Source organism: Synchiropus splendidus, chromosome 1, assembly GCF_027744825.2.
Source record: "Synchiropus splendidus isolate RoL2022-P1 chromosome 1, RoL_Sspl_1.0, whole genome shotgun sequence".
NCBI classification, from domain to species: domain Eukaryota; kingdom Metazoa; phylum Chordata; class Actinopteri; order Syngnathiformes; family Callionymidae; genus Synchiropus; species Synchiropus splendidus.
In genome coordinates this window covers 18,228,209-18,248,444 of record NC_071334.1, presented here as the reverse complement: position 1 = coordinate 18,248,444, position 20,236 = coordinate 18,228,209, and the positions used below count along the sequence as shown (strand labels likewise).

Below are 20,236 nucleotides of genomic sequence, written 5' to 3'. Positions count from 1 at the left end.
CATTAAGAATAGAAATCCCGCGATCACTGGTACCATTGTTTCTGGAAGATTTGAACAAATAAGCCCGTCTTTTATGGTAATTCATGCCAGCAAATGTTGTCAATACGCGTTTGATTTTGAAGGCAAACCGGATGCAGCGCTCTTGTTGCGTCTGTCTTGCTGCTTCTGACAAAAGCGGGTGTCCGCTCCGCGCTCCGCTGCCACACGCTGCCCACGGTGGAGCACGTCTCCGCCGACCTCCTGCCAATAAATGAAGCTTCCACGCAGACTTATGTTCCTCCTCACCACTGACGCGCTCTGGGGATCGAACCTGGAACAGTTTGGGAAAGTGTCTTCATTCGCCCACTTGTCTCCCGTCATGTGGCACGGATCGCCAGGAAGCGCAGTTCAACTTGCTCTGCGTTTTTACGCGTGCGATGCAAAAACCTCTGCTATGAATTCGGAGTTCATTTAGCCATGGGCGCGCACATTGTGGAGGGCAACTCCAGCAGCAACTTGACTCCCGCAGCGCCCGGGGTTGGGACTGTCTTCCCGGGCTACATGGTGGTGATCCTGTCGGTGCTGATGGTGACGCTGGTGGTGGTCGTGGTGGCGGGGAACGCGCTGGTCATCATGGCTTTCATTGTGGATAAAACCCTGAGAACTCAAAGCAACTACTTCTTTTTGAATCTGGCTATATCTGATTTCCTCGTGGGTGAGTTGGCTCTTTGTGTCTCAGTCTGCCCAAATCAAGTCTTTTGTTCTCACGTGCCTAGGAAAAGCCCCCAATTGCTGCTTCTGCTCGGCACAGACTCATTTCAATTATGACCCAAAAACCAACCTTTGATGTGTCACTTGCGCGGAGTGAGCGATAAGGAGGATTTAAAGGTCAATTTGACGTAAGACACTCCCTTTAAAATGTACCTGGATGTTCTTAATTTTTTTTCCCCGCGCCTCCATTACGTCCTTATTAATTGAATTTGACCTTTTCTTCTCGCTGGGAACATTATTCCTTCTTTTCCTAAATTCACTTCCCAGGCTGCTTTTGTTCTGTCCTGTCTCTGCAGAGGTGTGATTTGGGGATTTCATTCTAATGCAGTGTGTGTGTGTGTGTAGGTGCCTTCTGCATCCCGGTCTACATCCCCTACAACCTGACTGGCAGGTGGATGCTTGGCAAGGGTCTCTGCAAGGTGTGGCTGGTCATGGACTACCTGCTCTGCACAGCCTCGGTCTTCAACATCGTCCTCATCAGTTACGACCGCTTCCTGTCCGTCACCCGAGCGGTAAGCGTGGACCCGGGAGTTGCTCATTATCACACACGTAATTGGCATACAAGCACAGTCAATCCTGAAATGTGTCACGCCCCGGGCTACGCCACTTCCCAGAGAGGAGTCATTTAAAACCACATTACACTCTCGAGGGTGTCTGGCTTTAATATCCCTGGCGTGCTTCATTAGAGGAGTCAACATTTTACATGTAGACGGGTGTCCGCCTCAACTCCAGTCATTCATTGTGAGGCTATTATTGTTTGGATTTCAATTCCAGTGAGACGTTGTGGTCTTTCATCACTTAAGCCAGGCCTCAGAATGGCCATTCGTGGCCCACGATCACATTTATTTTGGCCTCGCTCATGAATTGTGTTGCCGTCATTGTCGACTAGTGAGAAACATATCATATGTCTAAAATACATTTTCAAACACACATATCCAGTGCATTAAATGGTTCCCCCTTCAACACATGCACTTGACTTAAGAGGCTTCACATTTAGCCTGATGTCAGCGCAGTGAATTTAAAAACTCAGCACTCACAACCACAGAGTCGGTCTGAATCGAGGGGTTGGGTCGCACCACGGGTCTATCTGTGTGGAGTTACTATGTTACTATGCTCAAGTGATGTCTCCATTCTGTTACAGAGGACAGAAGGTGGCTGTGAAACTATAGGAATTAGGCTCCGGACGAAGCAACAGATGTACAGTGTCAGATTAACAAAAGGTTATAGTGGACGTTTTTGTCGCGGTTTTACACCTTCTATAAAGAGCGGACTTGGCCGGGCCGGTAGTCCTCTCTACCGCAGCAGCCGCCGTCCTCATCCACGGATGAATCACTTCTGACTGTGGCCGACATCAAAGCTGGCGTGGAAATTTGATAGGTGTGTGGTGGAGGAGCAAAAAGTGAAGAAGCAGTGGGGGGTTTATATTCGAGTGAGTGAGTAAACTCCTGGATATCTCAGGCTTTGATTAGATCTCGTGAGTCCACTGGCAGTGAAATACTGTAGTGCTGCAGGCGACTGTTAACACGGGCTTTTACTCAGCCACAATCAATTCATCACATTCAGCAACTTTATTGTTGTATCAAGAGATTAAAGTAGCAAGTTAATGATGCGTTCACATGTTTCCCCTGCAGCGGCTCACATTAGCCATTGATTAAAAAAAAGCCCTTTTGGCCACGACTCTCACAATCACAACCGCAAATTTGTTTTGCTTAACTCGTCACAACAGAAAGTTTGCTTTTAATAGAAAGGATTTTATACATGTGTACTGCAGATTTAGGTGGTTGTTGAAGCCGCATGCTTGCAACATTATGACGGGGACTAGTACAAAGATGTCACATGATTTTTATTTTCATTCTGTACATTCTCTTCCTTCCATTTTCTTTCACGTCATGTCCTTTTGTCACAGTTTGTACTTCAGTATATTAGATTGACCAATTATTTATAAGTGATAGTGTAACGCAAGTTTTTCAAGCTGGGAATATAGGTAGAAAGGAGCGAACCTCCCTCCCTTTACACAGCAAAGCAACCTGAAAGCAGAAAATAAGATGACAATTTAAATGTATCCACACCAGCTCTGAGCTAGAACCTCTTAGATCAGCAGATAAACTGGTCTCCTGGCTGTCAAGGCTGGACTTTTAGTCTGGAATTAGGAGTCTTGGAATGAATACTTCTCCAATGAGTGTGTATGTTCTACCTAGGAACTCGGGTTTACTCCCACGGTCCAAAAACCTACAGAGGGTAATTGGGTTGTCCAAAAATCATCTGCATATGTCAGTGTGAGAAGGATTGTCGGTCGAAACGCGTCCTGCGATGGACCTCTCTAGGGTTTCCCCCGTGCCCTATGAACCGTTGCTGACCTGTAATTTCTGCTCAGAAAGTAAAACGCTTCCACTTGTAACATGAATTTGGGCCCATGAGCCACTCTTTTGAAAAGAGATGTGTAGCTACGCTCGTCCTTCCTTGTAAAATATCACAAGATGATATTTTTCCTGAAAACCTGCTGATTTTTGGGCAGACACGCTCACATGTCTTTTGTTTGGGACTTGTCTTTGCCCAAAATAAACAGCCACTGTCTGGTCAGTATAATTTTGGTCCTGTGTTTTCGCCAAACCATGAGAAATCATCCCAAATAGGCAAGCTCTGATTTAGATAGGTATGTCTCCAATATATAGAAAGTTACACGCATAATCTGCTGTAAACTCCACACGAATTGGAGCCCGTATTAACCAGCCACCTAGTGGACCGACTTGCCAGCAGCTAGTCAGATATGTTTGTTTAATAACAGTGGGAAAAAGGCTGGCAAAGCTCTTCCCCACGGAGAGGATGTGAATAATAGTTTCCTCCGTCCCTCATATTTTAATTAACCATTATGAAGTAACGATTTTATAATGTACTTTGCACAGCGGCGGGACAGCTGTGAAAATAAATCACCACCTCGGCTGTTTTTTTTTTTACTGTCTGACGAATGTCACATATTATTAAAGTAACCTGTCGTGATCGTTTCATAACTGCAAGTCACTGAGTAGCTCGGGGCAAAAAAGGGCCGATAATAGAGGCGAGTGAGAAATAGAGGAGTCCTGTGGGAATGATAGAGTTTAGACTGTGAAGAGGTGCGGTGAGAATGAGGCAAGCGAAAGCAGCTGTCTCTTTCACGTTCACGTGCCGCGTCTGTGAATGTGGCTCTCAGCCCAACGCTCCTCTTCTCCTTTTGGCTCCACTGACACATGGCGAAATGAGAGCCCTGTGAGTGTGTTTTATTCAGTGAATCACTGGCGATACAGCCAGGGACTCATTTAGAAGAGAGGGACGCGTTCCGCGGCAAGTTTGTTGTATCAGCCGTTTGGTGCATGAGCAGCTGTGTCCGTTGGAAAATCTCTTGGATTGTGATGCATGTGTGCACTTCTTTTGGCAGTCAGCCTGTTCTTCTGCTGTGATGCAGGTTAAATACCGGGCGCAGAGGAACATGACCCGCCATGCCGTGCTGAAGATGTTGGCCGTGTGGGCGCTGGCCTTCCTCCTCTACGGCCCCGCCATTATTTTCTGGGAGTCCATTGTCGGCCGGAGTGTCGTCCCGGCGAACGAGTGCTACGCTGAGTTCTACTTCACTTGGTACTTCCTGCTCAGCGCCTCCACCTTTGAGTTTTTTACTCCCTTTGTGTCCGTGGCCTTCTTCAACCTCTGCATCTACTTGAATATCCACCGGAGGAACAAGATGGGCCTGTGTTCTGAGGAGATTCCTGTAGAGAACAAGAGCAAGAAGAAGAGAAAAGAAGGAGCCGGCCTGGCTGTGTTTTTTGTCAAGACTCGAAAAGTGTCATCCAGCGAGCCCACTGCGATCTCCGCAGTGATCGAGGACGACGACATACTGTCCCCCTCCTCCAGCGGGGAACCCGCCACCAGTCAGATATTCATACAAAGGGAGAAGTTCTCCCCGAGCAGGAAGGACTCCACCATGTTTCAACCCTCTCCGTCCGGAATCGCCACCGCACGCCGGGCGCAAGGATCCCGCCTCTCTAGAGATAAGAAGATTGCCAAATCTTTGGCCATTATTGTCTGCATTTTTGGCATTTGCTGGGCTCCGTACACCCTCCTGATGATCATCCGAGCGGCCTGCAGCGGCACCTGCGTGGCCAACTACTGGTACGAGATGACGTTCTGGCTTCTGTGGTTGAACTCGGCCATCAACCCGTTTCTGTACCCGCTCTGTCACAGCAGCTTTCGAAGGGCTTTCTCCAAGATCCTGTGTCCTAAGAGACAATCAGTCCAGCCTCAGATTGAGATTCAATCTTGTTAGATGATCTCTTTTGCACTTCCAAGCTTTACCAATGCAGTGATGATCCACCAATGTAAAGAAGCTACATACTGTTCTTCCATCTAACACGAGGAGGAAAATTGAAGTCCTGCGACAATTGAGCCGCTCCGAGTGAAGCAATATCGTGTGGAGTCGAAGGAGTGAAACATCGGACCTTAAAAGACATTAAAGAAGTTTGCGGCGAGTTAGGCGCAGACCTAGCTAAAGCACCTGTAACACTGTATTACGTAGACGCCTTTTTAACCTAGTAGTATGAGAGATGGTCATTTCATTTATTAGGCCCTGGTAATATCAAACAGTGTGATGATACAAATGATTTCAGCTTCACAGACAGCTGTAATTCAGATCCCACCGACTTATTTAAGCCATATTTAAATGCTTCAGTGATCTAGTTCAATGGGAAGCTATTGATTATTGCGGTTTAAAATCACAAAGAGAACATTATTATCAGAATGAGTCTTGTTAATTGTATAACATAATACCCTGCGTTTACGTAATACAGTGTTACAAGCCCTTGAACAAAAAGTGATTATGTAAACACTTTTTTTCGTGCATGCTTAATTTAAAAAGACAATCTTTTGTGGGGAAAACATAAAAGAAAAGATGGGATTTTAGAGATCACTGCTGTGTTTTAAATGACTATGACAAACCATTCAGACATGAGCACACTGCAACAGTGAAAAGAGTTTTGAATCATCATATCATCATTTTCAATCATCATATTAAGCTCCCCCATATCAATGCTATTAGCGGTATTCAAACTGGTGAACAGATGAATTAGTTTAACATTTCCTTCAACTGATCAACTCTCCCTTTCATCATTGGTGTTACTATATTCACGTGAATTGTTCTGCTCAAGGTCAGATCGCTGCGGCAGCGACCAAATTATAGAAGCCCAGAATTATCTCTAACCAGAACCTCCTCCAGCACTTTGTCTTTTTCCAGTGGGATATCGAGGTGTTCCCAGCACAATTGAGCGATGCCATCTCAATAGCTTTTCCTTGTTGCACATGCTCCAAAAGGAGGTGCCCAGGAGGCTAAAAGACTGAGTCACCTCGACCGGCTTCTCTTGATGCAAGGAGCAGCTGTTCCACTTTGTATCTAACGAAGAGTCCAGGCTTTTCAATGATGGTGAACCTGACTCATTCAGTGCAGCGCTGGGCTTCTTGCAGTCCACACACAGTTGTTGAGCCACCATGGAAGACCATTTTGTCATTCCTTGTTTTATACATGTCGCTGGCCCAATTCACAACCCCTCGAGACACGAGTCTTGACAAATAAATGATCTGTACATCACCTTCAAATGTTCACACTGCACGTTCCATTTTGTTGGAGCTTCTGTCCCTTCTCCATGTAGTTTTGGTCACTGATAACTTTTGCCATCTAGTTAATCGGTCGCTTTGCCTCATGGCTCAGCTCTGGCTTCAACTCAACTCACTGATGCAGAGTCCTCATGACTGAAGGTGCACACCAACCCTGCTGTCCATGCTTCCCTCACTTGTGAACAAGACCCCAGACTCCACCTCTTTAATAACTTTCCGTGTCATAGAATCCCTTCCACCTTCCTATTTAGTCGAAGACAACAGTGTCCCTCTGTACACAGATTTGATCCGGCACTGCTTCCCCCAGATTCAGCTCTTCCCACCCCTGAGCTTTAGCCTTGGAGCCAGGAGCTGGACTCGTCTTGGCATTCAGATGTGGCTTCATCAGCGTCCCCTTTCAGCCCGAAGACATCCTTCACTACGGGGGACTACTTTCGACTCTGTGACAAATAAAGCCTCCAAATATATGTGTTGCCCCTTATAGCCGTGGCTAAGCTCAAGCTATCTCTTTCAATCACAAAGCCAAAGCTGTATTTGGAGTGCATTTTTATCAAATGTTTAAGCTGTTTTGTAAATTGCGAGTTCAAAATAAGAGATACGAAAAGAAAATTGATCCCAACGACCCAACTCACAAAGTGTCTTAAAATCATCAAGTTTTTACAAATAAAAAAAAAAAGAAATTAGTACTTTTTTAAAGACAATGGAGGGGGTTGGCGAGTAAGATTTGTTGATATAGTTAGAAAGGTGTCGTCACTCTCACGAACAGCGTCAGAAACAAGGGTTCTGTTGCACAGGACGAGGTTGGTCATGATTCACTCACTTGCTAATTCCAGCTTTAAATAGGGTTGGACTGAAAAAAGATCCATTTAATATCACCATCAAGCAAAGCTAGTCGTAGGCATGAAGGTTAGAAGAAGTAGTTAAAGAAATGCTAACAGCATGTGGTCACTGTATTTTAAAGATGTTTCATTGAGACGCGAGCACGGTTTGTAATGGTCCGCCTGCATGACCGCACTGAAAAAGAAGGTAATATCATCTGTTTGCTCTGCTATTCTTAATATCCTCTCACGTCGCCGTCATTCCTGATCCAGCAGATCTGTTTCTCGTGGCTTCTAGAAAAGAAAAAAAAAGAATTACAGTGCATTTGAAATCTTTTGTCCTCAAAAATACATTCAAAGCTTTTCATCTCACAGCAATACAAATTATATTGTGTAATTCTTAAAGTTTCAAGAGCTTGAAAAGAATATGATGCTGTATTTGATAACTGTTTTTATCTGTGATGTTTTATATCAGTTATCTTAAAATGTGAGGCAATGGCACGTGACATCATCTGCCGATGCTGAATTTGCACTTAATTTTACAGAGTTGTTTATGTTGATTCTCAAAATGTACAGCACTATAATGTGAGGGCAAGTTTTGTACAAAAATATATCTATGCCAACTAGATTATTGTGTTCTATACATGCAGTATTTACTCAAAGAGACCGTTTACTTGACTTTGTTTTCAGCTCGATGGCTGTGTCTGTGTCAGTAGCCAAAGGAAGAATAAAAAAGAAGACTGACTACTATAACACTTTTTTGGAGTTAAACCTGTGCTAAAGTGGAGCGGTGACTTTAACGAAACCATCTGCTCTATCGCCTCAAGTCACCTTCAATATATGACAAGATGATAGATTTCGTCCTCAGTGCTCAGATGTGGCACAAGTATTCCCAGTAGAAATCTTGAGCTGTCCCATATCTGAAAATACCTGTGTATGTAACCACCCACACCTGCCTTAAGACCTGCCGCAGGTCCAGTGCCCTTGGACAAGTTGATGCCCACTTGTTGAAGGCGTACATGTGCAGGCGCATTCATGAGCCTGGTCGACACCAGATGAATATGTCATGATGCTCACTGTCTCTAGTTACCCAAGCCTGTTAGTCGAAGCTCAGACAATCTATAAAGACACAGGAAAATGGGTTTTTAAAATGGAATTTGGGCCCCCTTTCTTATGTTAACATGGTGTATGCAATATATTGACAAATGTGATGTGAAACATCTGAAATGCGACTCATTATTTGATGTGGTTCACTGATATGAATAATAAACTTCAATTGTCTCTATGGAAACATTTAAAGGTTTGTACAAGTACAGAGCATTGAGTTGGTCATTTGTACCACTGGTGAGCCGTGGGTTCAGTAGCAGACAGATATGAACACAAATCTTTCATCTCACTGTGCAGATTCACTGATAGTGTAACTGTAACTTGAGAGATTGTGGTATCTAAGATGTTGTCAAGCTCTTGTGACGTTTTTCTGTTCATCTGTTTCACCAGAAATGGAGCACACTGGTTGTTGAATTTACCATAAGACACAATAAAGATTTATTTTCAGCTGATCTAGAAACAACTCAAATATTCTTTCATCCACTCACACCCACCCAACCAGATACTGTTGGAGCTGAAACCTGAGGAATCCTGTGAAGAACAGGGAGATCATTCGAGTGCCTCAAGAAAAGGGCTGAGATTCGAGTTGCCTTTTACCGGAGTTACCTTCTTGCTGTGAGACTTGCTTAAGCCGGATACACATGCAACGGTAATTGGGATGTTTTTGTCCCAATTTTGCCTCATCTCACCAAAGGATGGCAAATGCCCAATTATCTCACCTCTCTTAAAGCGGGCCACACATACAGTGATCATCTGCTTTTATAGCGAATTTGCTCCTTCCTGACCAAAGATGGTACAAGCCCTATCATTGTAATATTCAAAATCAGTGTTTTTCAACTGTTTTTAAACCATGGTACACTTCAGTGAAGTCCAAACTCCTGTAGAAAATCACTTTTAATTTGTAAAAAAAATTATAACCACTGACTCTTGGCTATTTTTTACATGCTATTTTGTAGAAACCAATTGCAGAAAATGTATTTGTTGGAACTTGTCTCCAGAGAGGGGTGGGTAATATGGCAAAAATATATCAGAATTTATTCATTTATTTTAAATAGCTGTTGTGATTTCCTTACAATCTCTTTTGCATGATTTTATTCTAGTTTGGGGGATTTCCAGACACATCTTTAACACTCTTTGCCTCAGCTTCATAACAACTCTTCACATTTGCTGCGTATTTATTTGGTTCCACATTAAGTTTTTAGCCAACTTTTAAACCATGAAGCAAACTTTGATGGTCCACGAGTGTTAGAGTGCCAAATCAGGTGAACTGGATAATTTCTGACGGCACACCGATTGAAAAACGCTGGGTTGAGAGTGAATTGTACCCAAGATTCTGCCTCACCGCAGAGTGAGAAGCTCACCCTCCAAGCCAGAAAACTTGCATGACAAGACGTAATAAAACAAAATAGAAACATAGCAACAAGTAGAAAGCAGTAGCAAACATCCATGTGTGCCTTACCCCCTTAACAATTATCTTAGAAGATAATGTCGTGGTCTGAGGCGTGCTGCGAGGGACTTTGTCCTGAAATGTAAAAAATGTAGGATCAAAATGTGCACGGGGAGCGCACCTGACTTGAATTTAGAGAGCTAGCTGACTGAGAAACATGGAGCAAGGTTAGAGTCCTGATAAATCCTGAGAAGTAAATCACACTCCCATCTGTCAGCATCTTCACCTGGGGCCATATGTGTAGATTTGTGCGTAATGAGACTGCTGATAGAATCCATTAAGAGAGTGTGTTCCCGCCAGTATTCGCCTGCAGAAGTCTACATTGTCATCTTGGCTTGCTGCTTGCGCTTCACGTTATCCATCGGATGAGGCGCTCCTGAGATTTGACATGTCAGAAGTAACCTCAACACCATTGAACATGTTATGGTTTGTTTAACAATAGCAATGCAGGTGCAGCAGTCTGCTTTACCGGCTCCACGTTTTTTTTAAATTTGAAAGCTATTTCCAGCAGATCCATCTTCCCTTTTCATTTCACCCTCTCTTTCACAAATCCTTGCCTAACATGAACAGGTGCCGTCTGCATGACACTAATGATGCCGTTTCATTCGGACTGTTTAGGTTGCCTTTCTGGAATGATGAACGCATGACTCTGCATTTAAACGCCGCAGATGATCCAGGTGCCAGTTCAGTACAGATGCATTTTGAACAACCGAAAACTATGGCTGTCGTATTGCAACGGTGCTACACTATTGAAGCGATGTTATCCAGCAGGATATGAACAAAGGAAAAAAGCCTTTTTTTGCCGCTATTGTCCTTAATGACTCAAGGGTGAATAGAAGGTGAATATTTCTGTCAGGAACAAGAGTTGCAAACAAAAGCAAGGCACACATCGACAGGCAGATGAAGAGAGAATTGGCTAAATGACCAAAATGTCCATCATGTTACACTAAGGGTTAAGACAAAATAATAGCATGCCATGTCCTCTAAACCGCAATCATCATCCATCCAAGCCAGGGATTCTATTTTTTTTGTTTTGTTTGGCTGTTAAGTGTCAGACACCTTTGAGGACATGGCTCGGCTGCAGCGGCGTCTCTTTAAACTCATGACATTTTAATGCTAATCCGGACTGTCAGACATCATTTGATGTTCCAGATTCATGAGTCAACCAATGAGGGCGGAGCCTTTGTGTGCCAATATCCCGAAGACACCATGTGCACGAAACTGTTTCAAATGATAGGATGTTTTCAGTTCGGTGATGCCCCGAAGAGAGAAGATGTTTACGTCGGTGAGAGCGGAACAGTTCCTCAGAAGACGCAGGATTTAAATAAGGAGACAATGACAGCCGGCTTAACATACTGGATCAGAAATGAGCATCAGGAACAACCACGCAGCATCTATCTCATGATCTACACTGCAATGAAGATGCGTCATCGTCACTGCGTAGAAGACGAAGTTTAGAGGTGACTTGAAATCCACCCACAGTATCTCCAAGTTCCTCCCTGATAAATCATCATTTTACATTTTTATTGTTTCGAAAGAACAACAAAGAAGTTCTGCCGTTACTGAATTACATTTTGTTGGAGTGAAATGACTGAAGAAAAAAAAATGCAGGCAGAACTGTCACTACTGTAAGAATAGATGAGAAGGGTTATGGTGATAATCAAGTCTTCGTCCACTGCTCATAAATGTAAAGCAACTGTAAGCGGTTGCTTCACAGTCAATCACACTGTAACAGTCCGATAAATTGCTGCAGGTTTTGTCATAGGTCAAAGGTTCACGAGTATCTGTGCCATCTGATAAGAGCTGACTGAGGAGGGAGTGGTTTAACACTTGAACAGTGTTATGTTTCCGTATGATTCGTTATCAAACATTAATGCTGCTCACCACTTCGCCCGGTGTATGTGTGAAAAAGCTCAGACATTCACGCGATTCACCAAGTTCTGAATCGGACTGCGGTGGGATTTCCTTCTTATTGTTGCGTACGAGTATAAAGAGTGTTTTGTCCACATGGTGGTGAGAGCTCTGGAGAGATGACATGTTTGAGTACAAGAAGTGGCGTTAGGCTTCCACTGACCCTCTTAAACACTTTGTGTTATTGCAACATTTGCTCACAAATCTCTGTGAAGCAAGGGATGAAAGCCCACTACTTCAACTGTTCTGAGACGCTGAAGACACGGCTGTTGCATGCACTGTATGAAACAAGAAAAAGAGGGTTTTGATTTTTTTTTTCTTTTGTCTTGAGTGAACGAGCGATGAAGTCAATTTTCTAAAGGTCAATGGAGGCTGAGATGAATAGACCGGGATTTGGGTGACCTGTGGCGAGACACAGGTGGACTTGCAAATAGAAAACAAATTGCTCTGCGCCGCTATTGACATTGCTTCCGTGTGCTGCGGGACGCACAAAAGCTGATTTTCACAGTTTGCCGGACTGAAAATTTGAAGGTGTTCACATCCGTCGGAGCAGGACTGCACTGGGATCCAAGTAGGGTGACTGTCACTTAATTGCCATTCAACCAAACGCTGCCAGTTCACACCTTGTCCTGGCTCAGAGTAGTCAGCACTTTAACCAAGGGTGAGTGGTCAACATTGGGTCCAAGTTCACCATGAGCATCGAGATTTCATTTCATTTCAAACCATAACTTCATTCAGCCTCTGCTAATCACAGAGAGGCGGACGTTGTGTCTTTTAACTTTGCGCGTTCCTTATTTGTTTTTTTTTGTTCCAAAACAGACAAGCAATTCGTGGGCTGTCTCTTTAAATGCAGCAAGTAGTGCTCAATGTGCCGATCTTTCTAGTGGGTGTTCCAATCCCCACCATTCCCATTTGATGGAAATTCGTGGTCGTTCATTCCCTGCATAGCAGTCTCTTCTTCTTGTCTCTCATGTGTGTCTTATCATAGGAATGCCATAGTGCTACTTCCATACCTGCTTCCTGTTTGAACTATATTGACCTTTTATTGATAAAATATGTCTAGAGGGATGATATTGGCTAATAGTCATAGGCTTGGTCGAGGTCTGGGCTCTTTGTGTGTTTCAAATTTTCAATTTAAACACGTTTCAGCATGTTTGTCTTGTCGTTCTTGGAAGCCTTAGCTTATGCTTCTCCATGTTTCAAGTGTTATCTACACACAATATTAGCACAATAGAACGTCACGGTAACAGATACTGTGTGAAAGTATGATGTTCAATAATGTCAGAGTAAATCATCTATAAAAATAGCGCATATGGTGCCGACGCAAGACACTCAGTACTGACAACTCCTTCAGTCAACGGATCTCAATGCCTCAAATAGACCTGACGTCCCTAGAGCTCTTCATGTTACCCTTAAATTAACCGTGGCAAACTTCTGTCACGAAAGATGAGGACGTGTGTTTTTGACTGTGAAGGAAAGGAATGTGTTTGCTCTCTTAAAAACCGTGCTACGAATGCTGGATGGAGTTTATCAAGACAGCGGCAGAACGCAACATTGGCGTCTCAGTATGCAGTCATTTCACGGCTCCCAGTTCCAGTTTTCAGCAACAAGTGAAAAACCGCACATATTCTATCAAGAGGCTTTTTCCGACTACTCATCCTGGATCTGGACTTTTCACTACTGATGACTGAATAACAGCAATACAAATCACTACAATGCAAAGCCTCTAAACATTTTGCACTTTCTCAAGCATCATATAATGCTTGAGAAAGTGCCATATCATGGTTTACTTTGCAACATTTTCTCACAGGGGACTCCAGCTCCACACTGAGAACGTATCATGGTTCTGTCCACATCTAGAGTCGCCTCAGGCTGGTTGGAACAGTTTTGTGGTTTGGCTGCAGTAAAGTTTCAAGAATTAAACTCATTTCTTTTTCCTTGTTTGTAATTCTGATAAATCACTCTTGAATTTTCTTATTTTATTCAGCAGCCGAGAGGCACGAGCCCTGCGTTGTGTTGAACACAAGGAGGCATAAATGAGAAAAATGTCCACAAAAGAAGGGAAATATAAAGAAAATGCCTTTGTTGAGTTCAAAAAAGGATTTTCTCATACATACAAAATGCTTTTGCACCGCACAGTTTGCTATCTACATCAGCAATAACATGTCCACGTGAACAGACCTCAAGAGAAATTGAAGACTCCTGAAGTTTGTCTGATGCAGTGCATCATTTCTTTCAAAGTCTCTCCCACGCTGGAGACTTCAGTATTATGATCAGACTCACATCCTGGCAGACAGTTGTCATTTTATTTCCACCACTTTGACTGAGCCCACGCAGGGATGAGTCGTGTTTGGGTCGCCAAGTCTTCACATCAACACCTGGCGGGCAAAAGTGATGGCTCTGATGCAGGCGGCGGCGTTAATCCTGGCATCGATTTGCACTTTCTGTGTTTGACATCTTCATTACATCCACTGTTTGATCCGCTCACCTCAAGTGAATCATTCGACACTGTTTTAACAATCTGACTGAAGCTTATCTGGTTTGTCGTCATGACTCAGCGATGGCTTTATGATAGCTGGCACATCAGGAACAGCAACCAACAGGTGCGAACAAAAGCAGAAGTTGCCATCAGTGTTGTGGCGCTGATCGATAAAAACACCAGGTTGTTTCCATGTCTGAAATGTTCATCACCAGGCAATATATCAAACATGACCGTCATTCGTTTTCTCATACCTCTGGTTAGCTGCCAGACAATTTCTCCATCAGCCTATTGTGAGCACACAGGGCAACTTGAGAGGCCACAGATCCTATTGGCTCTTCGCCCCTGTAAAAGTAAGTGAGAGGAAAAGCACAGGAAGTGTTCTGCCGAACTGTCATCACTATGCTTGCCAGAACATTCAGGCCAACTTCTTTCTGGTCCTGACATCAGCTGTCAATTAAATCTACACGCTCAGCACAACAACATCCGTCAAGATTGTACCGAACGGCATGCTCCTGCTAACAACCCCGTCCCCAGGAAAGAAAAAATAATCTATGCAGAAGCATACATGTGATTAACACATCCCTCTTTCTCTCCCCTCACAGCCACTATCATTAGTGCGACATCGATGTTTGCCAAGTTCGCATGTAGGGCATTCTGAAGTCATTCAGATGTAGGAGAAGGGCAGATAGTTCTGGAAGGAACAGTTAATCGTATGGATTTTCATTTCAATGTGAGATAGTTGGAGGGGTCGCATACAAGATGCAAGTTTAAATATAGTTATCGCAAAGACCTAGCACTTCAAACATCATGTGATATGTCTGGCGAAATAACAGTATGTTTAGATCAAACTCAAAAGCATCTGCAACTGAAGCGGCTCTTTTAGAGACGTCTCTAGATTTTCCCAAACATGTGTCAAGATTTGTTTATTTTTCCAGACGATGATTCATGAATTCATTTTCCATATGTAGACATTTTATCATGACACTTAAGTATTCATGCACTTTGCTCAGGCTCTCTAACAAGCGCATCTGACTACATCCTTAACATGCTTGCTCAACTTCCACAACAATTCATTTGAATGCATATGATTTGGAATTGAAAGAAACTGTCTGCAGACCTCCGACACCAGAGTGTGGCGTGGCTTACTGTACAATGTCGGACAGGATACAGCACTGAGTGTCCTGCAGTTTAGATGATCTGGACATGGATGGACATCCAACACATTCTCCCTTCTAAAGTGGAAAAGTTATCACCCATTGTGAGAAGAATAAAGGCCAAAAATAAAATCCATCAAATAATTTGATAATGTGTCATATACTCAATGTCTCACCGACACACATGAAGGCTTACTCCACAGTTTTCTGACACAGTTTTCTTTTTTTTTGCTGAAGTCCTCCTTGAAAATGATCTATAAAGCAGGTCAGAGATAAAGTGTATTTCATCTTCTCCTTCAGACATTGCTGGCATTAATATTCATCAAATTCATGAAATCAAAATAAGAAAAAGATGTCAGTAATAACTTTGTACAATTTAATATAATATAAATTAATATAAATAAGTCCAGGAAATGAATCAAGTAAGGAAATGTCCATGATGTTGACGTTCTCTCTTATTTCACTTTAAATATATGGTCAAGCTACTCTTCTTCCCTTTCATTAAACGGTTCATGATCATCTTTCTCCTTTTCTTTTTATTGCCATTTCCCCCAATCCCCCTGACATTTTTATATATCATATTTCCCTGTTACATGTAGTATTTCATGTCCCTCTTTCCCTTATTGATTTATAGAAAATAGAGCCAGATGAAGTGTTTCTTTTTAATATTGCTCTGCCTCTTTCTTCATCATCGTGACATTGCAGTTATGATAATAACAATGAAATTAAAATCACATTTATACACTACCCTTTGTAAAAACTAATCTAGTGGTGAGATTAAAGATGAAATATTGGACGGCCTGTAAAATAGGAAGTTATACTGTCGCATGGACACCAATATATATACGTACTTTCATATTTATTAACATTTAAACTTGGGTGAGTACAAAGATTAATGGGGTACTACATAGACATTGGCAAAGACCAGCACTTTGACTCGACAGCTCCACCGAGGTCTGGATGATGAATGTATTTGCACACACACAGTTGGAGCGCAAGTCTGCAAGAGAAAAAAAAACAGAAGATACCAGGATGTTATTAAGTGTGTAAGTCAAAATATTATATCAGCCAGCATTTTCAGCTTGAAGCATTTCTGCCTCCGCTATTGATTATAATTCATTTTCAAGATGATTTCTTCCCTCCAGTAGCGGTCTCTCTATACTTTTATTTTCTATCAACAGCAGGCACTTGATATGGCTTGGCTGTCTTGCCTGGAAGCCTCCCGGACATGGCTGGGCTTTATGGGCTTGAACTGAGTTTTGTGAGTAAACAGTTCACATCTTAAGGTGTCTAACTCACTCACTTACTGACTCAACACACAGCATGTTTAATCAGGAATACCTGATACTTTATGATTTTAAAAAGAATTATTTGTCCCTGAATATTTTATTTTAATATTTGACAACAGAAAGACTAAAATTACGTACACATACACGTAGAGATCTATCTGTAGAGGCTTGAACATCAGAGTGGAACCACTCCAGTCACAAGCTAAATCTCACAACTGATTTTTTTGTGTTTCGATCGTGAAGGTTTTTATTTTTAAACTTGTGTTTCACACCCGAGTGGTGCGGAACTCAAATGCTCTGATGAGTGACTCACAAGGAGAGAGTGACATATCTGAGAAGGGACTGGTTTATTCACCAACAGCGCAATAAGACATCTGAAAACAAAAACACAGATACGATCGCCAGAAACAATAAACAACAAAATAACAAGCGCGGTCGTCAAAACGTAATAATGAAAGGGTAAAGCAGAGTCAGGATACACAGAACACACAGCGATCAGAAACACACACTCGAAAATAACAACTCAGACACCGGGGATGACCACAGAGATCAGGAACACGGAAGCGAATGAATGAGCGAACGAGAAAAGCCAATTTGGCAAGAATCAATTGGAGTGGATCTGGCACACGTTGCTGGAACCAAGGTGTTTAAGACGGCCCCGAAGATTTGTAGATTAGCTCCAGCCGTGGTGCCATTACTATGGGAACGCTGCGACAACCAAAGGGAGAGGAAAGAAAAGAAGTGACAGGACAAATTAAAAGCGAATCGTGACAAATATCACCTCAAAGAGTTTGAAATTCTGGCCGACAATTGATGGATTTTATGATCCTTGCTTGGTGGCACCATTTACTTGCTTCTCATTGATAGATCCCACGAGTGCCGTCACACAGAATGTTTTCTTCTTTGTCATGAATCGAAGCTGGAGTGTAAACCTAATGAAGCTTTCATTGAGAGGGGTTTCAACAGGGAAGATTTGTTCTTGTTTTTCTTCTTCATCTCATGAGTGACACCTTTTTGGAGATGAAAAGTAAGAACGAGATGTTCCCGGCAGCAGCAGCCTTTTTCATTCACCGCTGTGGTGTCTCCGTATGACTGCAAAGAGGACATGTCAAAGTGATGAAAGTACATCTTTTATCCTCAACTTTTTCTGCTGCGAATTTAGAATCAGTTTCCGAAAAGACATGTTGTCATTCCAGAACTTAATCCATCTGAAGATACCAGAACATCAGAATAAAAGTCGGTAGAAATGAGCAGACGTGTCTTTAATGAACATATCTTTCTGCCTCAATCCCAAATTCTCCTCCACCTATGACACAGAGATGCATGATGAATATCATAGCGGGTTTGACCAAGGTGTCGCGTCTATCATCTCCTTCTGAAACATTCTTGATGGTGAGGTTCCCACGTGTTGCTCCAGTTTATGGATTCGAGTGAGACGTGGCACTTTTTTTTTCTCAGATATTGATCGCCAGTTAAACAATGAGGTCCAACCAAAAGTGGATATTTGACAACCTGTTATTTCTTAAATGGTGCAAATGGCGCATGTGAGCTTTTAGCCTTCTGTTCCACATGATTACACTCTGTGCTGCGCGCCTGCAGCTGATGCACAAGTTATTATATTTGGTGCTGGAGCTTCAACAAACACATGCAGGAACAAAGGTGAATCAAATCCCTGCAATCTCAGGTTTTTCACATGACTTTCTTAATTGCCAGCCTGGACGGCCTGTCATTGCATGTTTGTCGACTTGTTCTATTGTATACTTTGAGACAGGTTTATAGTTTTCTTCTCCTGAACGTTTTAAGAATGCGAGTGAGAACAGAAGAGTCTGATGGAAATGGAAAACAGTTGTCAGTCTTGCAATGGTTCCTACATTTTTTTGAGAATAATCTTTGGCTCAGAACACTGTTGAGCTAGGATACATTCCAAAGGTGAGAACACTATGCTCAAATGTAAGAGGAATATCCTATTTAGTCTGGAAAAGAGGGCAAGCGATTACAGTAATATTGCAGCCATTCCTACATGAATCCTGTGTGTTGAGCTCAACCACAAAGGGGAGCAAATTCAAGCAGCATTTAACTTATTTTCGATGAGCAGCTTATGATAGTGTTGAAACATGAACTATAAATCCAAATGCCAATTCATTTCCATCACCAGTTGTATAGCAGAGTGAGTTATATTATTACATCAACGTGCTGAATGGAACGGTTCATAATGTGACATACGTGTTTTGTTATGTTTAAAATAGAATTGGTTGCATGTTTCTTTGCATATATTAGAGGTATTTTGAGCAGCAAGTAGCTTTACGTGTGAAGGTCAGAGATTTCTTTTGAAATGTGTGTGAGCGATGGGTTGGCTCTGTCAGTGTTTTTGTCATGTGACCTATGCATATGAGTGTGTATGTGGGTATTTGACTTCAGATTTTCATTTACAAGTACTGCAAGACTGAGTTTAAATTGGAAGGCTGGAGAGAACTCCAGGAGCAGGAGAGATGCAGGGGTGAGCGGTTCCACAGTTGGGAAAATTAGACCATTGGTCCTGAGTTGTGTTATTCTAGTGTTTACTTTTGAGATGGCTGTTTTCCTCTTGGTTTGACAGATGTAAGGACTTTTCATATCTGAGTCTGTCAATTTATTTTTTGTATTTACTCTTTGGATCTAATGTAGATAAATGATCCAAAAATGTTCTGTGTCCGTGTCCTTCTTCACGGCCAGTAGCTGAATCAAGTGAGACAGGAGCTGCACATGTGGTTAGACGCGTCGTCAACTGTCAATAACAAAAATGTTTCATTTCAAATCTGCATCGATCAACTTTCTTTTTTTGCAGATGAAATGATGCTCATACCGAGCAGATCTCTTAGCAACCTGTGAAACAATAGATGTCTAGCAGAAGGTCAAGTACGCAACATTGTCGAGATCTAGCTGTTTGGTAAGTGGATGCTTACAATTAGTATAGTCAAGTCCGGTTTTACATCTCAAACTCACACATAAAATAATATTTTGGGACGGCCGGCCATCTGTTTGACACCTTTGATTTATTTCAAACGACTAAACATAAGTGAAAGTTTCATCGAGTCACATAGTTGGTACCTCACTTCCATCTGTTTTTCTTGGCCCGAGTCCGAACATTAATTTCTCTGTATTGCCCGTGTCTTATTTTGCTATCACAATCTCCCTATAGTATCACTATAGTCATGATTCCCTGCCGGACCAAAGAATTTAGACCAAAGTGATGCAAAGTGACTGCTTCATTTCACTCCAGCCATGAAGGTCAAACATCAGGCTTTCTTGGAAACAAAGGGAATGAAGCGTGGAATGGTTGGAAGTGCCACATTCCTATGAGCCCACGGTGGAGAGAAGTTTGGCTAAAGGCCAAGGTCAGACTAATATTGACTGCTGGCTGATAGCTTTTGCCTCCAGAACACTTGGAATAATGGAAGATATATATTTTCTGGAGGGACTGGACGCTAATTAAGGCACCATCTGATCCATGGACGAGTGAAAGACCATCACAAATCGCCCTGAATGTCACACACACTCCCTCACGCACAGTTTCATTTGAGTCCACCTCGAGGCAACGCTTGGGTGATAACTCTCTCTGTGGACCATGTAATCCGTCCATGAGCTTGCGGCATCCTCCTTTGGCA

General features: G+C 42.6%; 1 protein-coding gene across 1 annotated transcript; it reads left to right on the top strand.

Moving 5' to 3' along the window:
• The first annotated feature begins 209 nt into the window (after positions 1 to 209).
• Positions 210 to 8,732, top strand: LOC128752865 (histamine H3 receptor). Its single transcript, XM_053854557.1, has 3 exons — positions 210 to 694; positions 1,096 to 1,262; positions 4,190 to 8,732. The coding sequence occupies exons 1-3, from the start codon at positions 457 to 459 to the stop codon at positions 5,042 to 5,044; spliced, it is 1,260 nt and encodes a 419-aa protein (XP_053710532.1). The 5' UTR covers positions 210 to 456; the 3' UTR covers positions 5,045 to 8,732.
• The last annotated feature ends 11,504 nt before the right edge of the window (positions 8,733 to 20,236 follow it).